Source organism: Dermacentor variabilis, chromosome 3 (assembly GCF_050947875.1).
Source record: "Dermacentor variabilis isolate Ectoservices chromosome 3, ASM5094787v1, whole genome shotgun sequence".
NCBI lineage: Eukaryota > Metazoa > Arthropoda > Arachnida > Ixodida > Ixodidae > Dermacentor > Dermacentor variabilis.
The window spans coordinates 125,347,564-125,373,988 of record NC_134570.1 but is presented as its reverse complement, the minus strand read 5'-3'; the positions used below and the strand labels follow the sequence as shown (position 1 = coordinate 125,373,988).

Below are 26,425 nucleotides of genomic sequence, written 5' to 3'. Positions count from 1 at the left end.
ATTTTATTGTACTTTATGTGTTTGGACGATGTCATATGAACTCGAAAGTTATGAGGCCACATTGCACGCAGTACTGATTTTGTTCCTTGGTTAGCTGCAGTCAAACTTATGGAAATTTCATCAATTTATTTCTCACTTTTATGGTCTTTATAGACACACATCCTTATTCCCGGTAAGAGTCAGGAAATGAGGCTAGCACATACCATGCCAGCAGCTATTTGTGGCCGCCAGCGTCGGTAAACGATTTTTCCTAGCCCCTAAATACGTCCATTCATTTTGGAGATAGCGGGAACACTGGAATTCGAGGCTTGGTGTAGCAACTGGGCCTTTTTAAAGCGCAGCGCATTAGTGGCTAGTAGCCGAGCCACGAAGATGAATTCCATCACGCTCCTGACCACAAATGTTGGCTGACATGTTATGTGCTAACCTCACTTGCTGACTCCGACCGAGAATAACGTTCTGTATGAATAATGATCACAAAAACGAGAAATAAATCGATTCGATTTCCATAAAACGCACTTTAGGAAAACTTTTGTTTCCTGAAAAATGTAAATAGGCACCATGTTTTGTCGTTTCACGTAAATAATATTACACGGTTGACGTAATGTGTCCTCCGCACACCGCTTTACTTTACGAGGAAAAATTTCTACCTAGTGCCTTTTTCCATGAAATTGTTACATAAATAGTTGAAGAGGACTTTGTTTGCAACGTAGGGTAAATTGAAGGGTACAGAAAACGAGCTCATAGCACAGGCGTCTACAGGGTAAGCGATTTTGTGGTCGACTCTATGGGCCACTCCAGCCAAAGGGTGCAGACGTTAGAAAGTTTACGTGCTCTGTGGAGTGTGTGTGCAGCCGGCGTGGCCTCGCGTCGAACAGACGCCGTCACGCCGGAAAGCCTGTGCCAACTGTCGACTGCTACGTGTATTTAGTACAACTAGCCCGAGCTGCGGAGACGCAAACTTCACCTTCAGTATTACATTTCTGTGTCTATAGGGTATTTCTTAGCTTTATTGTTGTTAAAAAGCCTAAATTAGCCGCTATAAAGAATTTATGAATCAAACACACATGTATGCATATTTCTATTGCTTTATTATGATTGTCCTTGATTTTATTTTATTAACAGGGCGAAATGTCGGTGGCTAACGCGTTTCGTCTATCTTTTTTTTAATTTTGAGGAATAATTTATTCTGTTCTTTAAAGTATTCGCTCTCACATTAGTATGCCTTATTATTTTAGCCTAGTATAACACAAGAAATTAGATGTTTCTCATGAAAAAATGATCCCCGGTTTTATAAATTTGATAGAATCCCAGGCATTCGTGACACCTTCACAGAATCTATTATGCATCACATAACTGTATTCTTTGTGGTTCATGTGACATTTATTGATCGTAATAACAACGACCTCTTTTGGCGACAGCAATTTGCCACTTTCCGCGGCCGGCGTCATATGGCTAGCAAGATAAGAATGAATATTTTCAGCAGCCTGACGCAGGACAATATTAAGGACGGAATCCAGGCGATTGCCTTTTGCTTACTACACAGAAGAGCTGATAACGTAATAATACTAAATGAAAGCATTCATCTTTCCTGTCTTTGTGCGCACCAGGAACAGCGACACAGGCGGGAAATGTCAAATATTCATCATCTTGATAGAAATGTATCTGTGTTCATAATTACCACAATTATTTTTAAAGCAATCGTGAACTAATACTATCATTTCGTAATATTACAAGCGCCCAATTAAAGTTCTTAATTTGCATGATTATAGTAGCCCTAATATTTCTTCACGGTGGGCAAGATTCCGTAGAAGCGTTAAGAAAAGGCCTTCATTTTTATTTGTACATCTGTATAGCAAACGGTATGAAGATTCCAAATGCATATAATGTGTAAGTATTACACTCACAACTTGTCCGCAAATGCCAGTAAATAAGAAGCATGTGCGTTGCTGGAAACTTTGGAGTTGACAGGCGTTGAAGTTCTGAAATTTAGGTCAAGAACTAATGAAGCCATTGTTTCATAGCAGACATTCGAATCCTCGCTCCACTTTCGAGACATACGTTTCCTGAATCTGCTGGGAAATGCACTGGCTTTAAAGATAAACTCATCCTGGACTATTTCACTTGGCGCATTCAGTAAGCTATTAGCTGGAACTTCTGAGTTTTATTTTTGGCTTAAAGGCCGCATACCTTTAAAGTCATGAAAGGCCTAAGATTGTGTCACCTTGCGCAAGATAGCGGTAACGAGATCGCTTGGAGAGGCCTCATCCTGTCGTAGACATAAATATGTCGATAACGTCGATGCTAATCGTGATCGGTGATCATCATCATTTCGAAGGTGTTGCTAGATTTACTATTTCCCCTAAGCAAGCATAACCACAGATTGGCTTCATTTCCATAATTCAAACACGTGCCGTAAGGTGAATAGTACGACAGTTCAGAATAGCTAGAACAAAGAAAGTCATTGGAGGTTGGGTATATTCATATTTAAGATCCCATTCTAAATCACTGCGTCCTTTAAATAAAGTTTCAACCTCAGCTGCACATGTGGATTTCTAATATTGACACGAATGGGTGGCATGCATTAAACCAAAGCAACAACACAACCAAGTCAGTCGGAAGGTGGTAGTTGTACACCTGCAGCTGAGTTGGTGGAACCTCCCACGGAATCGTTTGCTTTCTCTTTCTTCACTGACTGTTCCTTTAAAATGAAGCAATACTCATTCCGATTGTGGCTCTTTTTGCTATCCTTAACCATATAGAAGTAAACCAGTGACACCTCAATTAATCTGAGGTTTACACCTTTTCTACCTTAGTGCATATTGACCACTATAAAACAAAGCTTGTCCGCACAATGTTCTCTCAAGGCTTCGACATTATTTAAAGAAACAACGACCACTAGCATAGAGTAGTGTTTGTTCTGTGCGTGTGTGTTTGTTGTGTGTATGCGTTTTGTATGCCTGTGTGCTACCTGAATGTCTAGCGGGGATATGCGTCTTCATTTTGTCCCATCGTGAGTGGTGTTTGTTTCAAACTGTATACGGTGGGGTACAAATATTCTGCAGTTACCTGAAAATAAATACTCGTCTGGCAGGTATAACAAAAATATGTGTAAGTGACCCCAACATGGTACTAGGATAGGCGAAAACATGGCTTTCTCGACTTCTCAAAACCATGTGCTGTGCTAGAGTTCTTCACTGAGCTCTGTACATTCATACTGCTGGTATATGTATAATAAAGCAGCACTGTTCTTTTTCAGGTAAGTCGCAGTATGACGCCCCGAGAGAAGAACCAATGTGCAGCGTGTAAACAAGTAGCATGGCGTCCTGTGTTCGAATACTGCCGTCGGACAATTTCATGGTTTTCCTAATTAGGTATTACGCGGTACATTGTTGAACATCACGAGTTCACAATGTCACGAAGCTATTTCAAGTCCGAAGGACGAACTTTACGCAAATCCTTAGAACGACAGAAAGCTGAGCTAGTTGGTAAGGATTCATATTGGAAAAAAACAGAGGTGAGGCGTGCAGACAGGACACAAGAGTAGAGAAGTAGACAACACGAACGCCGACTATCAACTGAAGGGAGCACTGAGGCTAAAAAAGAAAGAAGACACAAAAGTAATCTGCGCAAGCTTAGGAATGGTATCACCACGTGTCAGTCGGGTACATGTGCCGGTCTACGTGAGAGATAACTGTTAGACGTAGTAGTTCTGCGGAAACTCGCAAGGTAGAATTAATGAATAAAGGGAAAATGAGACATCCACCCGTTCGTAGCAATTGCTACAAAGGAAATCCATACGGTTTCCTCGAAAGAAAAGCCTCATAGTTGAAGAAAAATTCGTCCTGGTCCTGGACTCGAACCCGGGACCACCGCCTTTCCGGGGCAGCCGCTCTACCATCTGAGCTAACCAGGCGGCTAGCAGATGGCAGAGCGAAGTCGAATTTGTCGACAACACGAAGCAAAGGGCAAGAGTTTGACGTAGTAGATCTGCGGAAACTCGCAAGGTGGAAAGAAGTAATGAATAAAGGGAAAATGAGACATCCACCCGTTCGTAGCAATTGCTACAAAGGAAACCCATACGGGTTCCTCGAAAGAAAAGCCTCATAGTTGAAGAAAAATTCGTCCTGGTCCGGGACTCGAACCCGGGACCACCGCCTTTCCGGGGCAGCCGCTCTACCATCTGAGCTAACCAGGCGGCTAGCAGATGGCAGAGCGAAGTCGAATTTGTCGACAACACGAAGCAAAGGGCAAGAGTTTGACGTAGTAGTTCTGCGGAAACTCGCAAGGTAGAAAGAAGTAATGAATAAAGAGAAAAAGAGACATCCACCCGTTCGTAGCAATTGCTGCAAAGGAAACCCATACGGGTTCCTCGAAAGAAAAGCCTCATAGTTGAAGAAAAATTCGTCCTGGTCCGGGACTCGAACCCGGGACCACCGCCTTTCCGGGGCAGCCGCTCTACCATCTGAGCTAACCAGGCGGCTAGCAGATGGCAGAGCGAAGTCGAATTTGTCGACAACACGAAGCAAAGGGCAAGAGTTTGACGTAGTAGTTCTGCGGAAACTCGCAAGGTGTTTCGTGTTGTCGACAAATTCGACTTCGCTCTGCCATCTGCTAGCCGCCTGGTTAGCTCAGATGGTAGAGCGGCTGCCCCGGATCTTCATTTATGCCTGTACAATATCGCGCATTCATCTTACTCTGGCGTGCTGTTACAATCTTGACAATGTAGCGAAAGATTAAAAGGCGATCCACCGATTAACGATCTTTTATGTTCCATTAGCCTCTGATTGATACACCGTCCCGCTTGCCCTACGTAGAACTGGCCACAGCTAAGGAGAATTTTATAAACCACAGCCATACGGCAGTCAGTAAGCCTGTTGTTCTTATTGTGCTTCAGTGGACAAATATCTCTTCTTTTCTTGCCTCTTACCTGCTCCTTTTTCCTCTGTACGGCAGCGCATATCTTACCTTGCATCATTGGGAACAGTGAAAGCCACATTAACGTCATATCTACTTGCAACTTTTTTAAGCCTGTGCGACACTGAATGAATGTACGGAATAGCCACTACTCTTTTTTTTTGCTATTACTGGTTTCAGTGGTGACGTCCGTCCTCCTCGACACCGATTTCTTTAGGCACTCAGTAACAGTGGCCACTGCTACACTAGGATAACCTGCTTCTAATAGGGGCCGGACCTACTGAGGAATCAATTGTCTTATATTTAGGATATTCGCTTTTGTTTGATGATTTTAGCCTTGTATAGCTCAGGAAATCTAGTGTTTGTGATGAAAAAATGATCAAGCGATGTCGGTGACACGTTCACAAAATTTCCTATATATCACAAAAATGTACTGTTCGTCTTTCGTGTGATAGCTAATGATCACAGTAACAATGACCTTTCTTGGTAGCAGCAATTTGACCTCTACGATGGAGAGCGGGATATGTTTTATGCTCTTTTAAAAATGTCAGGTAGGAAAATATTTTTCAGCAGCCTGACGCAGCAAAGTAGAAAGGTTGGAATCCGTATGGCTTTTCTTGACACCTGCTACACCGAAGAGCTGATATATTAACTATACTATATTATTAGCATTTCTTTTTTCTTCTTTTATGTGCAACAGGAACACTGACACACGTGGCAAATATGAAAAAAAATTATCAACTTGTTAAGACATCTCAGTCTTCATATTCACCGAATAATTTTTCGAAGCAAATTTACCTAATAGAATTATTTCGTACCGCAGTACTTACTAAAATGGGAAAAATATTGCTGTAAAATTACATGACTGCCGTAGACTTGCTAATCCTGCAATATGAAAAAACCGCGCGTGGGGAACCACAGAGCACGCCTTCGCATTACGCGTGCGATGCTCTAACCAATTGAGCTATCGCGGCGCGGTTTCCTTGGTGTCTTCGTTTTTTGGCTTCTCATGATATGATGAATAAAGGCCGGGCCCCTCGGTTTACCGCCTTTCTTCTCGTTCTGTCTCTTGCCATACGTAACATTTAGGTGGAGTTACAGGTTTCCCTTATGAAAATGGTTATGTCCTTTATGTTTACTGTATGTTTCCTTGAGGTCACATGAGGAAATGTCCTTTATGTTTCCTCCATGTTGAAATTTGGCCACTGCTTTTATGTTTCCTTCATGTGTCCTCCCTTTATGTATCCCTTATGTTACCGTACTTTATGTTTCCTCCATGTTGAAATTTGGCCACTGCTCTTATGTTTCCTTTATGTGTCTTTCCTTTGTGTATCCTTTATGTTACCGTCCTTTATGTTTCCTCCATGTTGAAATTTGGCCACTGCTTTTATGTTTCCTTCTTGTGTTCCACCTTTATGCATCCTTTATGTGGCCCCAGTGATTAAATCCTGTATTTTATGTAGACATGCATAGATGAAGATTGCGAGGGTACTGTACCCTACAAGATGCAGCATACAGATTCGAACACTGCTATGGCACAGAAATTCATGCTAACTTATTCTAAAATTACAAACTAATTAGACTTCATAGAATATTTCAGTATAACACTTGGAATACCATTGTACGTTCCTCACTGCAATGCAGCTGCTGTTCTAATTCTTTGTTACTAATATAAAACGTAATGTTTGGATGGAAAGATCAGGCTGTATTGGTGTTTGTACTTTTAAAAGAAAGTTTTCACTGTACTTTGTAAAGGTTTGTCTGAAATTACGAGTAGTTTATTGGACTATCTGTATGTTACTTCAATTTGCCACGTCGGCTCACAGCAGACATCTGCAATGCGGTGCTTGGATGAGAGCTCACAGGGCACCTGAAAAACAAAGCAAAAGGAAATCTTTTTCACTTATTCAAAAATATTCGTATAAGCAAGAACAGCTTGGCCTGTATGCACACAGCTAAGAAACTTGCAGCAGTCAGAAATAGCACATATAAAGATCAGGGCAACGAACAAGCATTTAACTAATTGTTGTTCGAGCGCTGTTATCTGCCATTCCACTCAGGTATAAAACTGCTCACAAATTATTTTAAACATTATTGCAGCAGCTGCTAAGTATTACATGAACTTTAGGAGTAGGGAACTGGCCAATAAACCTTTGTGTGCTACCTCAAGCATCGAGGTTCCCAAAGTTGAGGCCCTCCCTATGCTGTGAGCAAGAACTTGCCAATATTTACCAGGAAAGCTTGCTAATATCACAGGCCTCCCATCGAGCAACACTACTGTCTATGCCATAAGGTGCTGTGGTTAAAAGTTAGTTGCGCACACATTCTAATGCCAAATTGAAAGGCATTACAATATCCTGTGCATTCGTCACATTTTCACAGTTTTTGTAGTTCTTACCCATCTTTATTGTCAGTGACAGGCTGCAAGTGTGCATTCTACTGAACGTTTAGCACAACACTTTACTGACTTCAGCATGCCACAGAAGGTGGCGGGCAGACATGCTGTGTATGTGTACCTACAGCAAACTGAATGGTAGCAGCATCTGCTTCACAAGCATGAAAAGGTGTTATTTGCGTGGCGAGTTGTTTAGGCTTTATCAAAATTGGACACACTATCAATAAACTTCATGTGAATACATTATTGCAAACTTATGATTTCTGAACAGAAAGATGATGAGTCAACTGGTGTTTAATCTAAGATTAACTGCGTTATACTTCATCACGTGCTCGTCATAGAGCAAAATCTGGGAGGCGATCGACATTTGTATTAAGCAATACCTTCCATCAATGCTGTATCCTTTTAAGAGTTTTCAGTTGCGTTGATATCCTGCAACTGCATGCTGCTATTAGATTCAGCGGTGGTGTTTAACAGGCGGGCGAGATGCTGGCACGCAAGGGAGGCGGGCTACCTTAGTATGTAATCAATGCTTTGCAAAATTCCACTACCAGCGAATAGCATACTCTAGTATCTGCATTGCAAGTGCAGGAACTGGAAGCCTAGATGTCATTGTTGCTACCTTAACCTGATAACACCACAGCGGTGCAAGCGAAAAGCGTTACCATGCCATGCCATCATTGGTGTGCTTTCCCTAGTGTGCTACATAGCGCCAGCCCATATGCCTCAGCATGCCTGACAATATTATTGTGTATATCTTGTGTTGCTAATAAGCACAATGGCATGATTGCCTAGCCGAGTATAGAGCTTTGTATCCATAAGAATCCGGCCAACAGCTCAACAATCAGACAGCAGTCCAAGACAAACTAAGATACAGGATGCCAGCCAAAGGATCACATTGTGCAGCGCAGAACATGCCATGAGCTCTCATTTCATCTCTAACCCACCACAATCAAATCCCGTACAAGTTGAAACCCAAACTGCCAAGTCACACGTACAACAATCATCAAAAGAAACAACGACTGTGTCCACGCTTTCAGCTGAGGCTGGAAAATCTAGTTGGCCTTGAAGCCGCCACCATTACAGCAACAGTCAACAATCCATTGGAATTAACCAGACATAGTAAGACCGATTGGAGCGCTTATTTTAAAGACAAAAGTCTGTCACTACAAGAATAGTGGTTAAAAAGCAAGATGTTTGTCGCACACACAATTGTGTTGAAAAGCTAGGGCTTGAAAGCCACAAATTTAGTCATGTATGGATCTTGCGACATAGTGCATTGTTATACAACTTTTGTGTGACAGCATTACTTAGGAGACTGTCTGCCTAAACCATGTCTTTAGGTGGTTAAATCCTTTTCGTACAATCACCGCGAGTGCATTATTCAGTGTAGAAAATATCAATTCAGTGAGAGTGCAACACATAATTACACTATGTCAAAAAGTGTCTGTTTCAAAATTGCACCAAGTGCAGTGTGGCTCGAGCGTGAAGCAAGCCTCCATGTAACATAACGAAAATCTAAGGTGGTGAGCGTATGGTACCACAAATCACAGATGAATGCATAAGTTCTAGGCAGTACTCTGCATTGTTTGCACGTCCCTGGAAGCTTGTGTATTAGGCAGATAAGTAATAAAGAAGAGAAAGTAGAAAATGTTTTCCACATTTGAGATAGATGACGGCATAGGACCAGCTTTGTCTTATCAAATGAACAAGTGCAGTGAAACGGAGAAAAAAAAATGAAACGCAACAGAGAATGCTCCGCTTTAAGCTGTGCTACCATGGTGGGCTTGCAACTACTTTACTGGGCTGACTTTTATGATTCAGCAGCATTCTATACCACATTATCAACGAGTGATATTTCTGTTACATGTAAGAGAGACCGGCTTCCACCCTGAAGCCGACGAGCTCTTGGGACACACATTGAACTTGCCACATTTAAAGGTTAATGGGTTGTTGTTTGCTTGAAAAATTGAGCACTCATACTGTGACTAGGAATTCGGCAGCTACCTAATAGAGCAGCAAACTTTATTTTCTTGATGGGGGTATTTTTAGGAGATGAATTATGGTATGCAATACAAAATTGTGACCGAGAAAAGGGAAGAAATTAGGTGTGCAGGTACTAGTGCGAGAAGTGACTACATAATAATTCAGGTAACCACAGCCTTCTGTTTCTCTCGGGTGGCTCATAGACACCCTCATTCTCCTCAATGATGTTTCTAAAAAAGCAACCTGGCTCGAATAATATAGTCTGTATAGAGAATATATTGCATAGTCACTCCAGGTTTGTCTATATTTGTCTCAGAAGAACCAAATTTAGTTACAGTGCTTCAACTGAGGGCTCCCCGGATAAATAAAAGATATTGTGCATGTGATCTGCTACTAGAAATCCTGGAAATGGCACACACAAAAAATGATTTCATATTGCACAAGCATATCCTACAACTAAGTGCAGCGACAGTTTTTTACGCACCTTGTAGAAGCATGCAGGTCAAGTGCATCGTTGTGCGATCCAATATGTAGCAGTGCAGCAAGTTCCTACAGGTCGTAGGCTTGACTCTAGAATCCGCATAACCTTCAACAGTAAGAAAGGTTTAATTTATTCTGATGTGAAGCTTCAAACGTGTAATTTACAGTGTCATGTGGAATTGAAAGAAAGAGACTCACACATAAATCTGTGCCTGTTTTACAGATGTCTCGTAGTTATATCTCCTGTGCTTACATTGTTATATTGTAAAATTCAGGCGGGAATAAAACCTGCAGCTAACACCAGACTACCTGGGAAATTATCACGAAAACCTAAATATGTAGTGAATCAAAAGAATCGATTATGAACGGTCTAAAACCTAGGCCGCGATCTTGTAGCGATGCCTTTTCCGATGCTGCTCCTTTGCCTCAGTGGTCGGACTGACATTCCGCCATCGTTATTGACTAGTACAGCCAGCCGTGGACGGTGGGTTACAAGAGAGGCAAACATCGAGCGGAAAGCATCGCAACAAAATCGCAGCCCTTATTTACGCAGTGCTACAACCCACATATTATGACAACAATCGCAGGAGCTGACATCCTGTTCTTCGGATGAAAATATTATTGAAAACGAGCGCCTTATTGACATGCATCGATTAAAAAGAAATTTCGCTGTTGTAATATCGGTCTATATTTGCCGTGCAATATAGAAGAGAAATACGCGAGCACGACGAAGAACAGAAACAATGCAGACAAGTTCTCGCGAAGCTGGGCTTCAAACTGAACTGTATCAATAAAATAATCTTCACACATGCAAATATCTTCTCCACTGTCAAAACACCGCTGTCGCGTTCCAACTCGCGATGCCCACGACACATCTACATGCATTACACACGTAATTTGCAGAAATGATATCCACGTAAGAATTTCTTGCCGGGAAACTACCGAGGAGACAGGAACTTTCAGCGTTTACGTAAATATTTGCCTATTAAGTCTCAAAAATCAGCGGTGGTAGCACATCACTGCAGAAAGCAAGCGGTAAGAAATAGTAATTTTCACGGAAACTCCCATCGTGAAATGGTTTGCTAAATGGGCACAACAACATGGGCAACATACGCTCCGAAAGTGCTCTGTCGTCGTTGCACAAAGTTTACTACATGAACCGTAAGCTGCGAGAATGAGCGCAAGTGTCAGACCTGCTTACCTTCAAGAAGTGAACAGCAAGCGCTCCTTCGTCTCGCAGGCACCACGCGACCACGCTCTTTCCAGCGCGAACACTGTCGAATTGCCGATGAACACCACCGCACAAAAGCACAACTTTCAACAAACTCTTCCACGCACCATAACTCGAAGCCGCAGTACCAGGTATTTCACGAGCGAACGCGGACAGGCTAGAACAAAGGCAGCTCGTACGGGCGCTGTAGTACACGTAAGACACCGGCGTATCACAGGAAACATAAGGCGAACTAATGGCGTTACACGAGTCCAGATGTTTCCTGATGGTTAATGCACACGATACGGATCACAGTTTGTTTAGGCACTTCCAAAATATTATTCAATTACCGTGTAACTGCAACGAGCACTCTCACCGCCCACACAAACGCAACATGGCCCAGCTCACTACATCATCCAGTAATTTTTCCGGGCATAACGGTCACTAGAGTGCCTAGATGCGCGCACACCCTCTCTCCGATTAGGGTGAGGACAACTACGTTGTCTGCTAGCGCGGCCGCCATTTTCTTGGGCGCCCGCGGAGAGCGGGCGCACATCGAAGCAACCGAGGCAACCTAACCTTCACAGTGCCGCAGCGCTGCACTGCGGCTAACAAGTCAATTTAGCCTCCGAGACCTACATTTGCTTTCAGGGCGTGCAGTTGGCAAAAGCAAGGCTTTCAAGATTTCATTTTCTTACCCAGGGAAAATCGTAGCTGGATGGAAGGCTGCTATTTAAACACAACTTATCGATGTTTGAAGTGCCGTGGTGTGCTGCCTTGTTTTTTTAAAGGATATACAGAGATATCAGACGAACTATGTGCGAACTTTTGCCGGCGAACACGAGACAATCAGCGCGCAGCATGTGCAGCTCCGTCTGCTTGCGATGGCGGACGGTGCACGGGAAGCCGCGATAGCTGCGAGACCCAGCGATCAAAAATTCCGAATCACCACACATATACACGCTTCTTATGGCGCCCAGTGGTGTGTTTTTGAGAATGTGAGGCCTTATCCTGAATAGTTGGAACCACATTTCCTCGTAGCGTAAGGAGTAAAGGCGAAAAAACGTGGCGATGGCTGGCTTAGAGCGGCAGCGGAACTTCGCCCAAAGTGAAACAGGCGTACTGCTTGCACGCTCGCGTAATCAAACAAATACGGCCATACTCCGCATACAACTTTCATACTCAGCCAACTGACAATTATAAATTATTCAGTTGTACGCCCAAGCAAGCATTTACGGGATCCGCGCTGCCCTACTTCTACCCCTGCTAAATAAAACAAAGCAATGACTCGTACTTGTGGTCAGCGTGAAAGCGACAAGGACAAAAGGAAGAAACACAGCAACACGGCGCTGCTTCTTCGGAGTGCTTGTTCCTTGTTTCCGCGTTGCTATAGCGCTGTTGGTAAAAGTACGATGAATTGTAACGAACTCGCCCACTTTGCTATCTTTCTACAGCAAGCGCACGCAATTTCGAAAAGAAAGGCACCTTTAGCATCGACCGCAGGTTCCGCATTGGTTAGTGAGCGAACTTTTTGTATAATTTGCGTTAGTAGTAGAGGAAACGTATCATGACAAGGCCGACGGCTGAAAAAAGAAATAGCGTAGAAAAAGCAACATGTTACAAAGTGCTTCGAAGACCACGGTTTTGAGGTGGAGCCGTGGCAGCGTCTCCCAATGGTCAAGATTTTTTTTCTTTCAGTTTAGAGTATCAGAAATGTTACAGATATTCAATTTCACTAGATTCTTTCGAACTAGGCGTTCTGAAAGTGAGCGGCAGCTCCAGTTCAGCTTTGGAGGTGGGAGCGCTGGCATTTCCCGCTGACGACTGCAAAGAAATCTTACGAGCGTAATATAGAGACAATCGTAACGTACTTATTAGATATTTACGTGTAATGAGGCTGTCATGAAACCAATATAACACCGCCAGAAGCTACTTATATGGTAGGTTGTATATTCATGTACGCTCGCAGCAAAGCGGTGCATTGGCCCCGGAGGGCCCCCCTCTTTTTCGGTTCATGTAGCGCAAGCCATCCAACACTGCGCGTCGTGCCACCGCGTCTCCAGCCGCCGCGCAATTGTTATTTGTCGTGATAGATAATTCGCTGCATGAGGCTTTGATGTGCGTATGTACTGTTGATGGCGCGTCGCCATCAATTCGACCAATATAGATCGGGCGGGCGCCCCCCCCCCTCATTTTTCTTTATTTTGATACGCCAGTAGCTGATACATCTTTCAGATAGATGAGCTATCTGTAGCATGTGTTAAAAAAATTTACTGGGTGCACTCTGTTTCCTGGATGTGCACTCGAGAGAGTACATAGCCAGGTAATATAGAGTGCACACACAGGTAACATCTTGCTGGTAACACAGGTAACATAGTGCTCATATTTCTGTGATAATATTAATTACAACTAGAAGCCATAATGCTCGCTTTCTTGTACTGAAAAAGGTGACGTCATGAAGGGTACAAGGAAAAGAATTTTACAAACTGCATAAGCCACAGTGCGCTCACTGCCAGATGTACTAGTGCCTAGCTGCGTGATAAAAGTCGCACTGCACTGTGCTAGCAGCAAAATAAATCATTCACTTGTACCATCAAGCACACCATAAACTTGAAATCATCCCCAGTGACAAAATCCCTGATGTATGCACTTTTGCAGAAGCCAGATAAATAAAATAAGTAGATTATTTCACAAACTGCAGGCTAAGCGGAGCATCCAGGCGATCTCCTGCGATGAACATTAAGGACGCTTGCTACGAGAACCGTCTTAAACATTCAATCAACTTTTTTTCATAGCCTAGCCGTCACAAAACTTTCATGCAGTTCTTGCATATTAGGTTAAATACTTCAGATTTTTACATCTGACTTGCTACTGGAGAATAGCAGGTTGAAAAACTATTAAATACATTATATATAACAAGAATGCATGGCATAGGCACTATACACCATCATATTTAACAATATGTTCGATTTTCCGCAAAATATAGCCACAATTAGTGCCCGTCGGCATGCCTCTAGTGTGAGGGGGAGAGCAGTGCCTCTTCCCTGAATCCACCAGTGACTAACACACAGTACAGATAGATCTGACTGTACAATTTGCAAAAGATGCTCACTGCGCACATTGTTACCTACGTGTGCACTCAAGTGCACATGTAGGTAACATAGAGTGCACCATATAGATTAATGCTCTATGTTACCTACGTGTGCCCTCAAGTGCATACCTAGGTAACATCCCGCCGCAAACACAAACAACACCTCCTACAAGAATTTGAATAACTGTTGTTTTTTGGGGGCAAATGAAAGGATGAGTCAAGATTTAGTACTTACAATGACTCTGTTGAGTGTATCAATAGCTCTCACGCAGTACAGATAGATCTGCCTGTATTATATGCACAAACAGTTGTTATGTGCACTCTATGTCACCTACATGTGCACTCAAGTGTACACTCAGGCAACACACAGTGCACATCTAGTTAACATTCTGCCTTTAAACATAAAGGACACATCCTAGAGGTCTAATAAAGGTCACTTCCTCGAGGTATACCTTAGGATGAGTAAACACGTGGTACACACAAAGTTGACGTCCCGGAGGTGACACAAAGGACAAGGAATCATAAAGGTCACATAGGGCACAAGAAGGAAACATAAAGGCAATTGTCATTTTCATAGGGGTTCAGCGGCATCCCGGCCAAACTCGACAAAACACAGACAATGGTTTTGTCCGCGTCTTGCCCAATGCAACAATATAACTGGTCTAATTTATTGTAGCTACACGAAAAACTACGCATTACAATTTAAGAGTTCATTTCTTTTCATACACGGCGTCCTTTCTTATTTTTCTTTTCATGGGTCATGCCTGGCGCGCTGTCTGCGGTACTGCTTTGATGCCCCGTGCCATACTGCAGGTGAATGCCCTTTGAGTCAACACATGTCTGCACTGCTCCGTCCCTTCTTTCGCCAGTATTAAGAAGAGAGTGGTTACCTTTTCAAGTATATCACAAAAGAGTGCGCGACGTATTCTTTTACCCGATACTTTCGGCGTGTTGATGACATAAAGCAAGACTACAATTTCCGCAAATTGAGGCAGACAGCGACAAAATTTATCAACTACGTGTTTCAGCATTTCAGCGTACGTTGCGCTTTTTCAGACATTGAGGAATGTGAGTCTTAAATTTAGCATTATTTTTTTTTTATATAGAAAACCTAAGGGCTAGCCAGTGTGCTTTGTAAATGACTAATGTTCATGCTCGCCCTTTCGGAATACGTTGGCTTTGCTGTGGCTATGCGAGGAAAAGAAATGTGCGCGAGTTCTCAACAAAGCACACACAGAAAATTATCCGTTATCTTCGGTCAAGTGTTTACTTTCTGGAAAGTAGCAGAAATTGCGACTCTTTTCTGTTGTGCTGCATTTTATTGTACTTTATGTGTTTGGACGATGCCATATGAACTCGAAAGTTATGAGGGCACATTGCACGCAGTACTGATTTTGTTCCTTGGTTAGCTGCAGTGAAACTTATGGAAATTTCATCAATTTATTTCTCACTTTTATGGTCTTTATAGACACACATCCTTATTCTCGGTAAGAGTCAGGAAATGAGGCTAGCACATACCATGCCAGCAGCTATTTGTGGCCGCCAGCGTTGGTAAACGATTATTCCTAGCCCCTAAATACGTCCATTCATTTTGGAGATAGCGGGAACACTGGAATTCGAGGCTTGGTGTAGCAACTGGGCCTTTTTAAAGCGCAGCGCATTAGTGGCTAGTAGCCGAGCCACGAAGATGAATTCCATCACGCTCCTGACCACTAATGTTGGCTGACATGTTATGTGCTAACCTCACTTGCTGACTCCGACCGAGAATAACGTTCTGTATGAATAAGGATCACAAAAATGAGAAATAAATCGATTCGATTTCCATAAAACGCACTTTAGGAAAACTTTTGTTTCCTAAAAAATGTAAATAGGCACCATGTTTTGTCGTTTCACGTAACTAATATTACAAGGTTGACGTAATGTGTCCTCCGCACACCGCTTTACTTTAGCAGGAAAAATTTCTACCTTGTGCCTTTTTCCTTGAAATTGTTACCTAAATAGTTGAAGTGGGCTTTGTTTGCAACGTAAGGTAAATTGAAGGGTACAGAAAACGAGCTCATAGCACAGGCGTCTACAGGGTAAGCGATTTTGTGGTCGACTCTATGGGCCACTCCAGCCAAAGGGTGCACACGTGAGAAAGTTTACGTGCTCTGTGGAGTGTGTGTGCAGCCAGCGTGGCCTCGCGTCGAACAGACGCCGTCACGCCGGAAAGCCTGTGCCAACTGTCGACTGCTACATGTATTTAGTACAACTAGCCCGAGCTGCGGAGAAGCAAACTTCACCTTCAGTCTTACATTTCTGTGTCTATAGGGTATTTCTTAGCTTTATTGTTGTTAAAAAGCCGAAATTAGCCGCTATGAAGAATTTATGAATCAAACACACATGTATGCATATTTCTATCGCTTTATTATGATTGTCCGTGATTTTATTTTATTAACAGGGCGAAATGTCCGTGGCTAACGCGTTTCGTCTATTTTTTTTAATTTTGAGGAATAATTTATTCTGTTCTTTAAAGTATTCACTCTCACATTAGTATGCCTTATTATTTTAGCCTAGTATAACACAAGAAATTAAATGTTTGTCATGAAACAATGAGCCGCGCTTTTATAAATTTGATAGAATCCCAGGCATTCGTGACACCTTCACAGAATATATTGTGCATCACATAACTGTATTCTTTGTGGTTCATGTGACATTTATTGATCATAATAACAACGACCTCTTTTGGCGACAGCAATTTGCCACTTTCCGCGGCCGGCGTCATATAGCTAGCAAGATAAGAATGGATATTTTCAGCAGCCTGACGCAGGACAATATTAAGGACGGAATCCAGGCGATTGCCTTTTGCTTACTACACAGAAGAGCTGATAACGTAATAATACTAAATGAAAGCATTCATCTTTCCTGTCTTTGTGCGCACCAGGAACAGCGACATACGCGGGAAATGTGAAATATTCATCATCTTGATAGAAATGTATCTGTGTTCATAATTACCACAATTATTTTTAAAGCAATCGTGAACTAATACTATCATTTCGTAATACTACAAGCGCCCAATTAAAGTTCTTAATTTGCATGATTCTAGTAGCCCTATTATTTCTTTACAGTGGGCAAGATTCCGTAGGAGCGTTCAGAAAAGGCCTTCATTTTTATTTGTACATCTGTATAGCAAACGCTATGAAGATTCCAAATGCATATAATGTGTGAGTATTACACTCATAACTTGTCCGAAAATGCCAGTAAATAAGAAGCGTGTACGTTGCTGGAAACTTTAGAGTTGACAGGCGTTGAAGTCCTGAAATTTAGGTCAAGAACTAATGAAGCCATTGTTTCATAGCAGACATTCGAACCCTCGCCCCACTTTCGAGACATACGTTTCCTGAATCTGCTGGGAAATGCACTGGCTTTAAAGATAAACTCATCCTGGACTATTTCACTTGGCGCATTCAGTAAGCTATTAGCTGGAAGTTCTGAGTTTTATTTTTGGCTTAAAGGCCGCATACCTTTAAGGTCATGAAAGGCCTAAGATTGTGTCACCTTGCGCAAGATAGCGGTAACGAGATCGCTTGGAGAGGCCTCATCCTGTCGTAGACATAAATATGTCGATAACGTCGATGCTAATCGTGATCGGTGATCATCATCATTTCGAAGGTGTTGCTAGATTTACTATTTCCCCTAAGCAAGCATAACCACAGATTGGCTTCATTTCCATAATTCAAACATGTGCCGTAAGGTGAATAGTACGACAGGTCAGAAGAGCTAGAACAAAGAAAGTCATTGGAGGTTGGATATATTCATATTTAAGATCCCATTCTAAATCACTGCGTCGTTTAAATAAAGTTTCAACCTCAGCTGCACATGTGGATTTCTAATATTGACACGAATGGGTGGCATGCATTAAACCAAAGCAACAACACAACCAAGTCAGTCGGAAGGTGGTAGTTGTACACCTGCAGCTGAGTTGGTGGAACCTCCCACGGAATCGTTTGCTTTCTCTTTCTTCACTGACTGTTCCTTTAAAATGAAGCAATACTCATTCCGATTGTGGCTCTTTTTGCTATCCTTAACCATATAGAAGTAAACCAGTGACACCTCAATTAATCTGAGGTTTACACCTTTTCTACCTTAGTGCATATTGACCACTATAAAACAAAGCTTGTCCGTACAATGTTCTCTCAAGGCTTCGACATTATTTAAAGAAACAACGACCACTAGCATAGAGTAGTGTCTGTTCTGTGCGTGTGTGTTTGTTGTGTGTATGTGTTTTGTATGCCTGTGTGCTACCTGAATGTCTAGCGGGGATATGCGTCTTCATTTTGTCCCATCGTGACTGGTGTTTGTTTCAAACTGTATACGGTGGGGTAGAAATATTCTGCAGTTACCTGAAAATAAATACTCGTCTGGCAGGTATAACAAAAATATGTGTAAGTGACCCCAACATGGTACTAGGATAGGCGCAAACATGGCTTTCTCGACTTCTCAAAACCCTGTGTTATGCTAGAGTTCTTCACTGAGCTCTGTACATTCATATTGCTGGTGTATGTATAATAAAGCAGCACTGTTCTTTTTCAGGTAAGTCGCAGTATGACGCCCCGAGAGAAGAACCAATGTGCAGCGTGTAAACAAGTAGCATGGCGTCCTGTGTTCGAATACTGCCGTCGGACAATTTCATGGTTTTCCTAATTAGGTATTACGCGGTACATTGTTGAACATCACGAGTTCACAATGTCACGAAGCTATTTCAAGTCCGAAGGACGAACTTTACGCAAATCCTTAGAACGACAGAAAGCTGAGCTAGTTGGTAAGGATTCATATTGGAAAAAAACAGAGGTGAGGCGTGCAGACAGGACACAAGAGTAGAGAAGTAGACAACACGAACGCCGACTATCAACTGAAGGGAGCACTGAGGCTAAAAAAGAAAGAAGACACAAAAGTAATCTGCGCAAGCTCAGGAATGGTATCACCACGTGTCAGTCGGGTACATGTGCCGGTCTACGTGAGGGATAACTGTTAAGGCACTTAATCTATTCCTTATGTAAAGTAATCGAAGGCTGACTCACGCATGCACTTCCACAATTATATATGTGCCATGCCTCTACCATAAGACGCGTATCTTCGTTCTTATACCTGTATAATATCGCGCATTCTTCTTACTCTGGCGTGCTGTTACAATCTTGACAATGTAGCGAAAGATTAAAAGGCGATCCACCGATTAACGATCTTTTATGTTCCATTAGCCTCTGATTGATACACCGTCCCGCTTGCCCTACGTAGAACTGGCCACAGCTAAGGGGAATTTTATAAACCACAGAAACCACAGATGAAAAAATGATCAAGCGATGTCGGTGACACGTTCACAGAATTTCCTATAGATCACAAAAATGTACCGCTCGTCTTTCGTGTGATAGCTAATGATCACAGTAACAATGACCTTTCTTGGTAGCAGCAATTTGACCTCTACGATGGAGAGCGGGATATGTTTTATGCTCTTTTAAAAATGTCAGGCAGGAAAATATTTTTCACCAGCTTGACGCAGCAAAATAGAAAGGTTGGAATTCAGATTGCAGTCGTTGACACCTACTACACAGAAGAGCGGGCACACTAATCATACTAAATTAATAGCATTTGTTTTTCTTCTTTTAGGTGTAACAGGAACACTGGCACAAGCGACAAATGTGAACAAATGTATCAACTCGTTGAAAACGTCTCTGTTTTCATCTTCACCGAATAATTTTTCAAAGCAAACTTACCCAATACTTACTTCATATGGCCGTACTTACTAAAATCGGCAAAATGTTGTTGTAAATTCAAATGACAGCCGTATCCTTACTAATCCTTTATGTCGGCCAAAGATCACAGCAAGCGCTAGGAAAAGGACTCTTTTTCTAGTTGCACATAGCTGTTTGTTATTTCTTCGCAATGCATAGACAGGCGCAATTGCTGCATCCAAAATAAGGTGACTATCATTATTTCATCAAACGTTGAACAACATAAAAATGCGGTGTCAACATGAGAGCCCGTTAGCGTCAATCAACGCCAACAATAAACGAAGGTTCGCCCAAACCAATTCCCGCAGTGTGTGGCGTTATCTTTTTTGCTGCTATGCTCCCAAGACGTCCTCTGCGTTGATGCAACGAAACTAGATGACAACTTCGACCAACCAGGCACCTATCGCGTCACGAAAAACAAAAGAACTTTATATCTAAAGAAATGGGACTTGAAGCTTTCTGTGAATGCCTTATGAGAAAGCCTTCTTAGAATAAAACACACAGAAATTTTCTGTTGTCTTGACCCGCAGCAAATAACTCGTGTCGAAACTAGTATATTACTACGATTTCATCGACAGACGCTCAAGAGACGAGCCGCAGTGAAAAAGATGATGAAGTGTCTTGCTTCTTGGCGCGAGCGTTTGTCAGCCTGGGGACTTGGCTCCAGTGTAAACGCAGTGCGAATGGTGTCCTTTGTCTTGTGTCTTGCCACACGTAACATTTTGGTGGAGGGGAGGGCTTCAGCGGGATCTCGGCAGTACTCGACAAAACGCAGACAATGTTTTTGTCGGCGTCTTGCCCAACGCAACAATATAACCGTTCTAAATTATTGTAACTGCCTGAAAAACTACACATTAACATGTAAGAGTTTTTTTTTTACTTTTCATGCATGGCGTTCTTTTTTTTTTTGTATTTGCATAGATTATGCATGACGCCCTGTCTGCAGTACTGTTTCGAGGCCAAGTTCCAGCATGTCCGCGCTGCCTTGTTTCTTCTTTCGCTAGTATTAAGAGGATTGTGGTTTCCTTTTCAAGTGCAATACGAACACTTCACGACGTATTCTATTTCCCGATACTTTCCGCGTGTTGATGACATAAAGCAAGACTACAACGCCCGCAAATTCAGGCGGACAGTGGCAAAATATATCAACTACGTGTTCCCTCATTTCGGCGTACGTTGTGCTATGTGAGACAACGAGTGGTAGTAGTCCTAAGTTTATGGTGACTATTTTTCTTTTTTTTTCATGGCAAACGTAAAGGCCAGCCTGTGTGTTTCGTCAGTGCCTCAGGTTGGTTCTCGCCATTTTTGTGCATGTTGTGGTGTTGTGCGGTGTATGCTGTGGCTGTGCGAGAAAAAAAAAAAAGGGTGCTTGAGTTCACAACAAAGTTCACTCAGTAAAGTTAGCACTTTTCTACGATGTGTTGTTTAATTGCTTGAAGTTACCAGAAAGTGCGACTCTTGCCTGTTGTGCTGCATTGTATTTTCTGTGCTTGGAGGATCCCATATGAACCCGATGGATATGAGGGCCCATTGTATCCAGTATTGATTCTGTTGCGTCGTTATCTGCCATGTAAATTAGGGAAATTTCATCCATTTATCTGTCACTTTTGTGGTCCTTATTCATACATATGGTTATTCTCCGTCGGAGTCAGGAAGTGAGGCTAGCACATTCCATGCCACCAGGTATTTGTGGCCGCCAGCGTCAGTGAACGATTCTTCCCAGCCCCTAAATACATCTTTTCATTGTGGAGATAGTTAGCGGGAATACTGGACTTCGTGGCTTGGTGTATATATATATATATATATATATATATATATATATATATATATATATATATATATTCTTAAAGCACAGCGCACAAGTGGCTAGTACCCGAGCCGCGAAGGTGAATGCCATCGGGCTGCTGACCACAAATAATTGCTTGCATGATATGTGCCAACCTCACTTGCTGACTCTGCCTGAAAATAACCATATGTAAAATCAGGACTACAATAACGACACGTTTATGATGATTTGTGGCAAGTGTGCGTCTGAGTGCACGGCATAACTTATACCCCTGTCACACGGGAAGATTTATTGTCATTCGAATCGAATGGATTTCGATGCATCGGATGCTATTCGGTCTCTTGCGTTGCTACAGAGTAAAATAAAATGGCATTCGCAAATGATAGCAGTGATGATCTGGAACAAAATTAGTGATATTTAAAGAAATTTTGTGTCTATTAAACGCGTTTAAGAACTTTTGCGAGTGCTTTTAAATTGGACGAAAACACTTTGACGCCAATGATTCACAACTAAAAGCACTTCGATCGATACATCCCATATGCGACCGCCGCAACAGACTCCTGATGCAAAGAGTAATAGCGCTTGAGCACAGCCCGTGGTGAAAATATTATCGCGGCAAAACTAATTATTCCTTTTTATAAGCCTAAAAATATTTCTTTTGACTTTCCTAATGCAAGCATTATTTTTTAGCGTTGCGTGTCGCTGTTGTCTATCTGGGGTCAAGATTATACATGCGGTTCGAAATCAAATGCGACTGAGTTCAAATGTCCTTCCAATCGAATGACATTTAATTTTCCCGTGTAAGGCCCGATTTGTCGGATTATATGCGAATGCCACTCGATTCGAATGACATTAAAGCTTCCCGTGTGACAGGGGTATTACTGAAATCGCCGCACCCACTAGAAGTGGGCCAATGTATTCAGTGCCTTCACAGAGGCATGAAAACAGACAGACACAGAACTTTAATAACAAGGTCCTGAGAAGCTTTGCTTAAGGGCAGAGCTGCGGGCCGCTCCCACGTGGGGACTGGTAGGCCGAGCCTAACCACCGCATCGTGGGCTCTCTGGACAGCCCAAGTTTGACGTGCATATTCTGGGCTCCGGATGGCAGGGCTCCATTCTTGTCCTGTGATGCGATTGGGTCCGTGTAACGAGGGGCATCGCCAGAGCATGTGTGTGAGATTGCTAACAGCCCCACAGTCGGGGCAAGTAGAGCTGAAAGCCTCTGGAGTGATCGTGTGGAAAAGGGCCAGGTTCGGATAGCACTGCGTCTGAAGCATGCGTAAAGTGGACGCCAGAGGTCTAGCCAGTTTGCAGTGAGGGGGAGGATAAGACCTCCTACCCAGGTGATAGGGCGTAGTAATTTCGCTGAAAGTAGTGAGAGTGTCCCGAAACTCGAGAACCCCGGAGTCTGAGCTCAATCTTCCGCCCGCGCGGTGGGTTAGCGCGCGCGCTTGGGTGTGGGCAATGTCATTAAGATTGGGAAACGAGTCAAGCTGGGGGTCGAGGTGAGCCGGAAACCACGTGAGGGGCCCTGACATGATGGGAACGCGGACATGATGAGCGGCGTCGGAGGCAGCTGTGCAAAAAAGACGACGACGAACGCGCGAACAGTGGCACAAGCGCGTCTCTGACTGCGTGACGTGTGCAATCAGGCACGCACTAGGCCCACTCTTCGCTAACCGGAAATCAGAACCGGGGAGCAGCCATTAATTCAGGTAAGCTTCCCCGTCTCACACAACGGGGGCCTCGGCTCGATTCCCACCCAGACCGAAATGCAGCAAATTTTCTTTTCAAAGCCACTAACGTACTTTGTTTGCCGGAACCTCCCTGGGAGTGGTGACATCCATCCGAACATTTGCTGACGTCATTTTGCTCTTTGTGGTGTCGGCCATTTTTCGTCACGGCGCAGTTTAGTCAAGGGCATCTGCCAACATAGACACCTAAGGATTTCACCTTAATAAATAAACAAATACTACTAGACAAATGAATAACTCGGCATGGCAACGTTTTTACAATTCTATCGAGGCTCAATCACGACGATCTCTGCTTCTGGAAGAGTAATAGCGATGTGGCTGCAGCGGCAAGGAATTCCTTTTCACTACTGTAAATGGCATCCTTATTCTGTCGGACCTCCTTTTGTGTGTGGTTATGCGAATATTCGCTGGTAATAAAGGTGCTTATAAAGTAAATAAACAAAACAGAACCGATTCCTAAATGCTTTTATAAAAAGAAGCGTGTCATCTTTGTTGTTAGTGATTATGATAATGATAAAAGTAGAGCTTGCTAACTCGGTGGCGTAAAATATTCCCCTGCTCTCCTAAGCAAAATTACACCCTTTTGCCACACAACAATAATCGTCATCTGTCTTGTCCGCATATCCTTTCTTTAACGCTGCGAGCCCAGCACTTCCCAGCAACGAACAGCATGCGCTTTATCAGCACGACATAGCATTCCCGGCAGGAAAGTAGCCGGCGCGGCGTTTTCAAGAAAGGAAACGCAAGCAAGGCAGAAGAAAATTATTGTTGTATGGCAGAGATATACCCCAAAGGGTGTAACGTTGCCTAAGGGTGTAGCCTGCATAAACTAATACCTACTTCACTGCATCAAAAAATATGGTGTTGTCATGTGGGATATCAGGTGGAATGTAATTGTTTCTTCTATCAAAGTAAGTTCGGTTATTTGCTAAGTATGAAAGAATTTACACAAATAGAGACAAAGTCACGTTGCATTCTAGATCAGTTTACTTGCACAAAGTTCATATTTCCCGGTTGGCGAACACACCCCATTTTCACACAGTCCGAGAGGGCAACTTCGATGTGCGAATGGTTCTATCCTTTCAGCATCTTCCGCACGGAGGGCCTTGAAAGAAACCATCGCAAGCATGTTAGCTCCGAAGTAGATGTTCCTACTTTCAAGTTAAATAAACCTCTGCGTCACTGTATATATTTGAGAACTTAGCGACAGGGAACAAGCACTATTAGGGGACAGTGTAAACGAAAACCCGTGAGCGAAAGTGCACGGACTTTGGGCTCGCCGAACGGAACCTAATTTATCGGCAATCCATGTGCACAAAATTAAATTCAATAATTAAGTGGAAAGTATTCAATACCAAGTTCTGACTGTAGTCGTTGTTTAAAACTACATACTTTACTGCAGAATAAGAAAGGAAACCGAAGGCATGATTTCGTTAGTGATACAATAAAAAGCCAACAAACAAAGACACCAGAGACACCATAAGGGAGATTACATGTACGCAATATGTAATATAAGTGAATGCAGATCATAGTGGATGAGGAAACACCAGGCCGAAGGAGGGGTACGAGCCCACGTCTTCGCATTACGCATGTGATGTTCTTACCGACTGAGCTATCGCGGCGCCGTTTTCCCATCTATTTCCTGGGATATTTATGAACTAGAACTACACCTGGGAGTATTAGCCGCGGTAGCTAAATCAGTAAGAACATCGCACGCGTAATGCGACGATGTGGGTTCGTGCCCCGCCACGGTCAGTGATTTTTAATCCACCTTCGCTTTAATAATCTACAATTTACTTAATTCAGTTAATTAGCACATGCAATTTCTGCTATGCTATCATTGGTGCCTTTGTTTGCTGGCTTCTTGTCGTATACGTAGGCGTAGAAATAAAGATTGTCTTCATAGCAAGACCCCTGCTTCGAATACTTTTCCTCAGGGGAGTACATGCATATCTTGTCATAATTAGTTTCGTTGAAATTTTATATTTACGCTATTACGACATATTAAAATATTTTCTATCAGTATAGAAGAATAAATACCTTAAGGGCAACGTTTTCGCTGGAAGGCGAGGCACTGATAGTGTTAGCAAAGTATTCGACCGTTACACAATAAATTAGGATTCCTAGTTTTAAAAGGCGTTTAGGTTGCGGTAAGCATTCACCTACTACATAAAATAGCTTTGCGCGCATAAAATACACAAGCGGATCTCCCTCGAAGCCTGTCAGCATTCCCAGAATCAACGCAGGCGCGACGAGAGCTGGCATCACGGAATAAACACTCGCGCGGACCGCTCACCCGCTTGAACTGTTTCGCATCTCTAGCATTCGGTGCACGAGCAGCCACGAATCACATCTGGTCTCAGTTGAGCAAACAGCTATGTGCAGCAATGGCCCGGGTAGACGAAAAGACGCTCGCTCCAATTCCTTAGCGCGCGCTTAGCATTGGGTGCTCGGGTAGACGGTGCGCGTCAAGCCCACGTCCTTCTCGGATCGCAGACCCCCCCCCCCCCCCCCCCCCCCCCGAACGCTTGCCCTCTAAACCACAACATAATGCGCACGGACCACTAATTGTAACCCCACTTGTACATTGATATAAACAACGTCGTGTCGAGGTCGAATGCAAAAATTCACCTTCTACGTCCTTAGTGACAGTATGATAATAAAACTGCGAAGAAATGGAATCATCTAAGCGTTATGATTTGTGCAAGAAGAGCATCTTCTCTAAGATATAAAAGACGTCAAAAGCGTAAGTTATGATTTTTGATACTATTTCATGTTGCAGAGGTGCGAAAACTGTTATATCATCTAAGCGTTATGATTTGTGCAAGAGCATGTTCTCAGAAAAATCAGGAAAAACAAGCTTGTTATATTCTTACAAACGCTCTCAATCTTGGCGCGGTACGTTTTTACGTAAATGTCGGCGTTTGCGGGCGAAATCTCACGAAAGTGACTGTATCTCTGAAAGTGATCAACCGAGCATACCGCCCCTGGGCTACTCGCTACAGATACTAAGACGGTGACCGATTTGCTGCAGTT

General features: G+C 43.0%; 1 protein-coding gene and 2 long non-coding RNA genes across 4 annotated transcripts in view; 1 reads left to right on the top strand and 2 right to left on the bottom strand.

Annotated features, from left to right (window-relative positions):
- Nucleotides 1–20,319, top strand: part of LOC142576266 (uncharacterized) — a 31,593-nt gene extending 11,274 nt beyond the window's left edge. The window contains exons 2-4 of one of the 2 annotated variants that reach the window (XR_012826816.1): nucleotides 17,187–17,282; nucleotides 18,652–18,766; nucleotides 19,723–20,319. This is a non-coding gene — a long non-coding RNA (uncharacterized LOC142576266). Of the gene's footprint in view, nucleotides 1–17,186; nucleotides 17,283–18,651; nucleotides 18,857–19,722 lie in introns of those variants that run through there. The other variant, XR_012826815.1, reaches the window with a different exon arrangement.
- LOC142576265 (uncharacterized) lies at nucleotides 6,664–14,459 on the bottom strand. The gene is made up of 2 exons (XR_012826814.1): nucleotides 9,783–14,459; nucleotides 6,664–6,787 (listed from the first exon to the last, which is right to left on the bottom strand). It is a non-coding gene; the product is annotated as an uncharacterized LOC142576265 (long non-coding RNA).
- A 4,037-nt stretch (nucleotides 20,320–24,356) lies between the features above and the next one.
- Nucleotides 24,357–26,425, bottom strand: part of LOC142574157 (evasin P1180-like) — a 135,110-nt gene continuing 133,041 nt past the window's right edge. Inside the window, exon 6 of the mRNA XM_075683312.1 lies at nucleotides 24,357–24,494. Coding sequence (XP_075539427.1) covers nucleotides 24,366–24,494 — 129 coding nt within the window. The 3' untranslated portion in view covers nucleotides 24,357–24,365. The remainder of the gene's footprint in view (nucleotides 24,495–26,425) is intronic.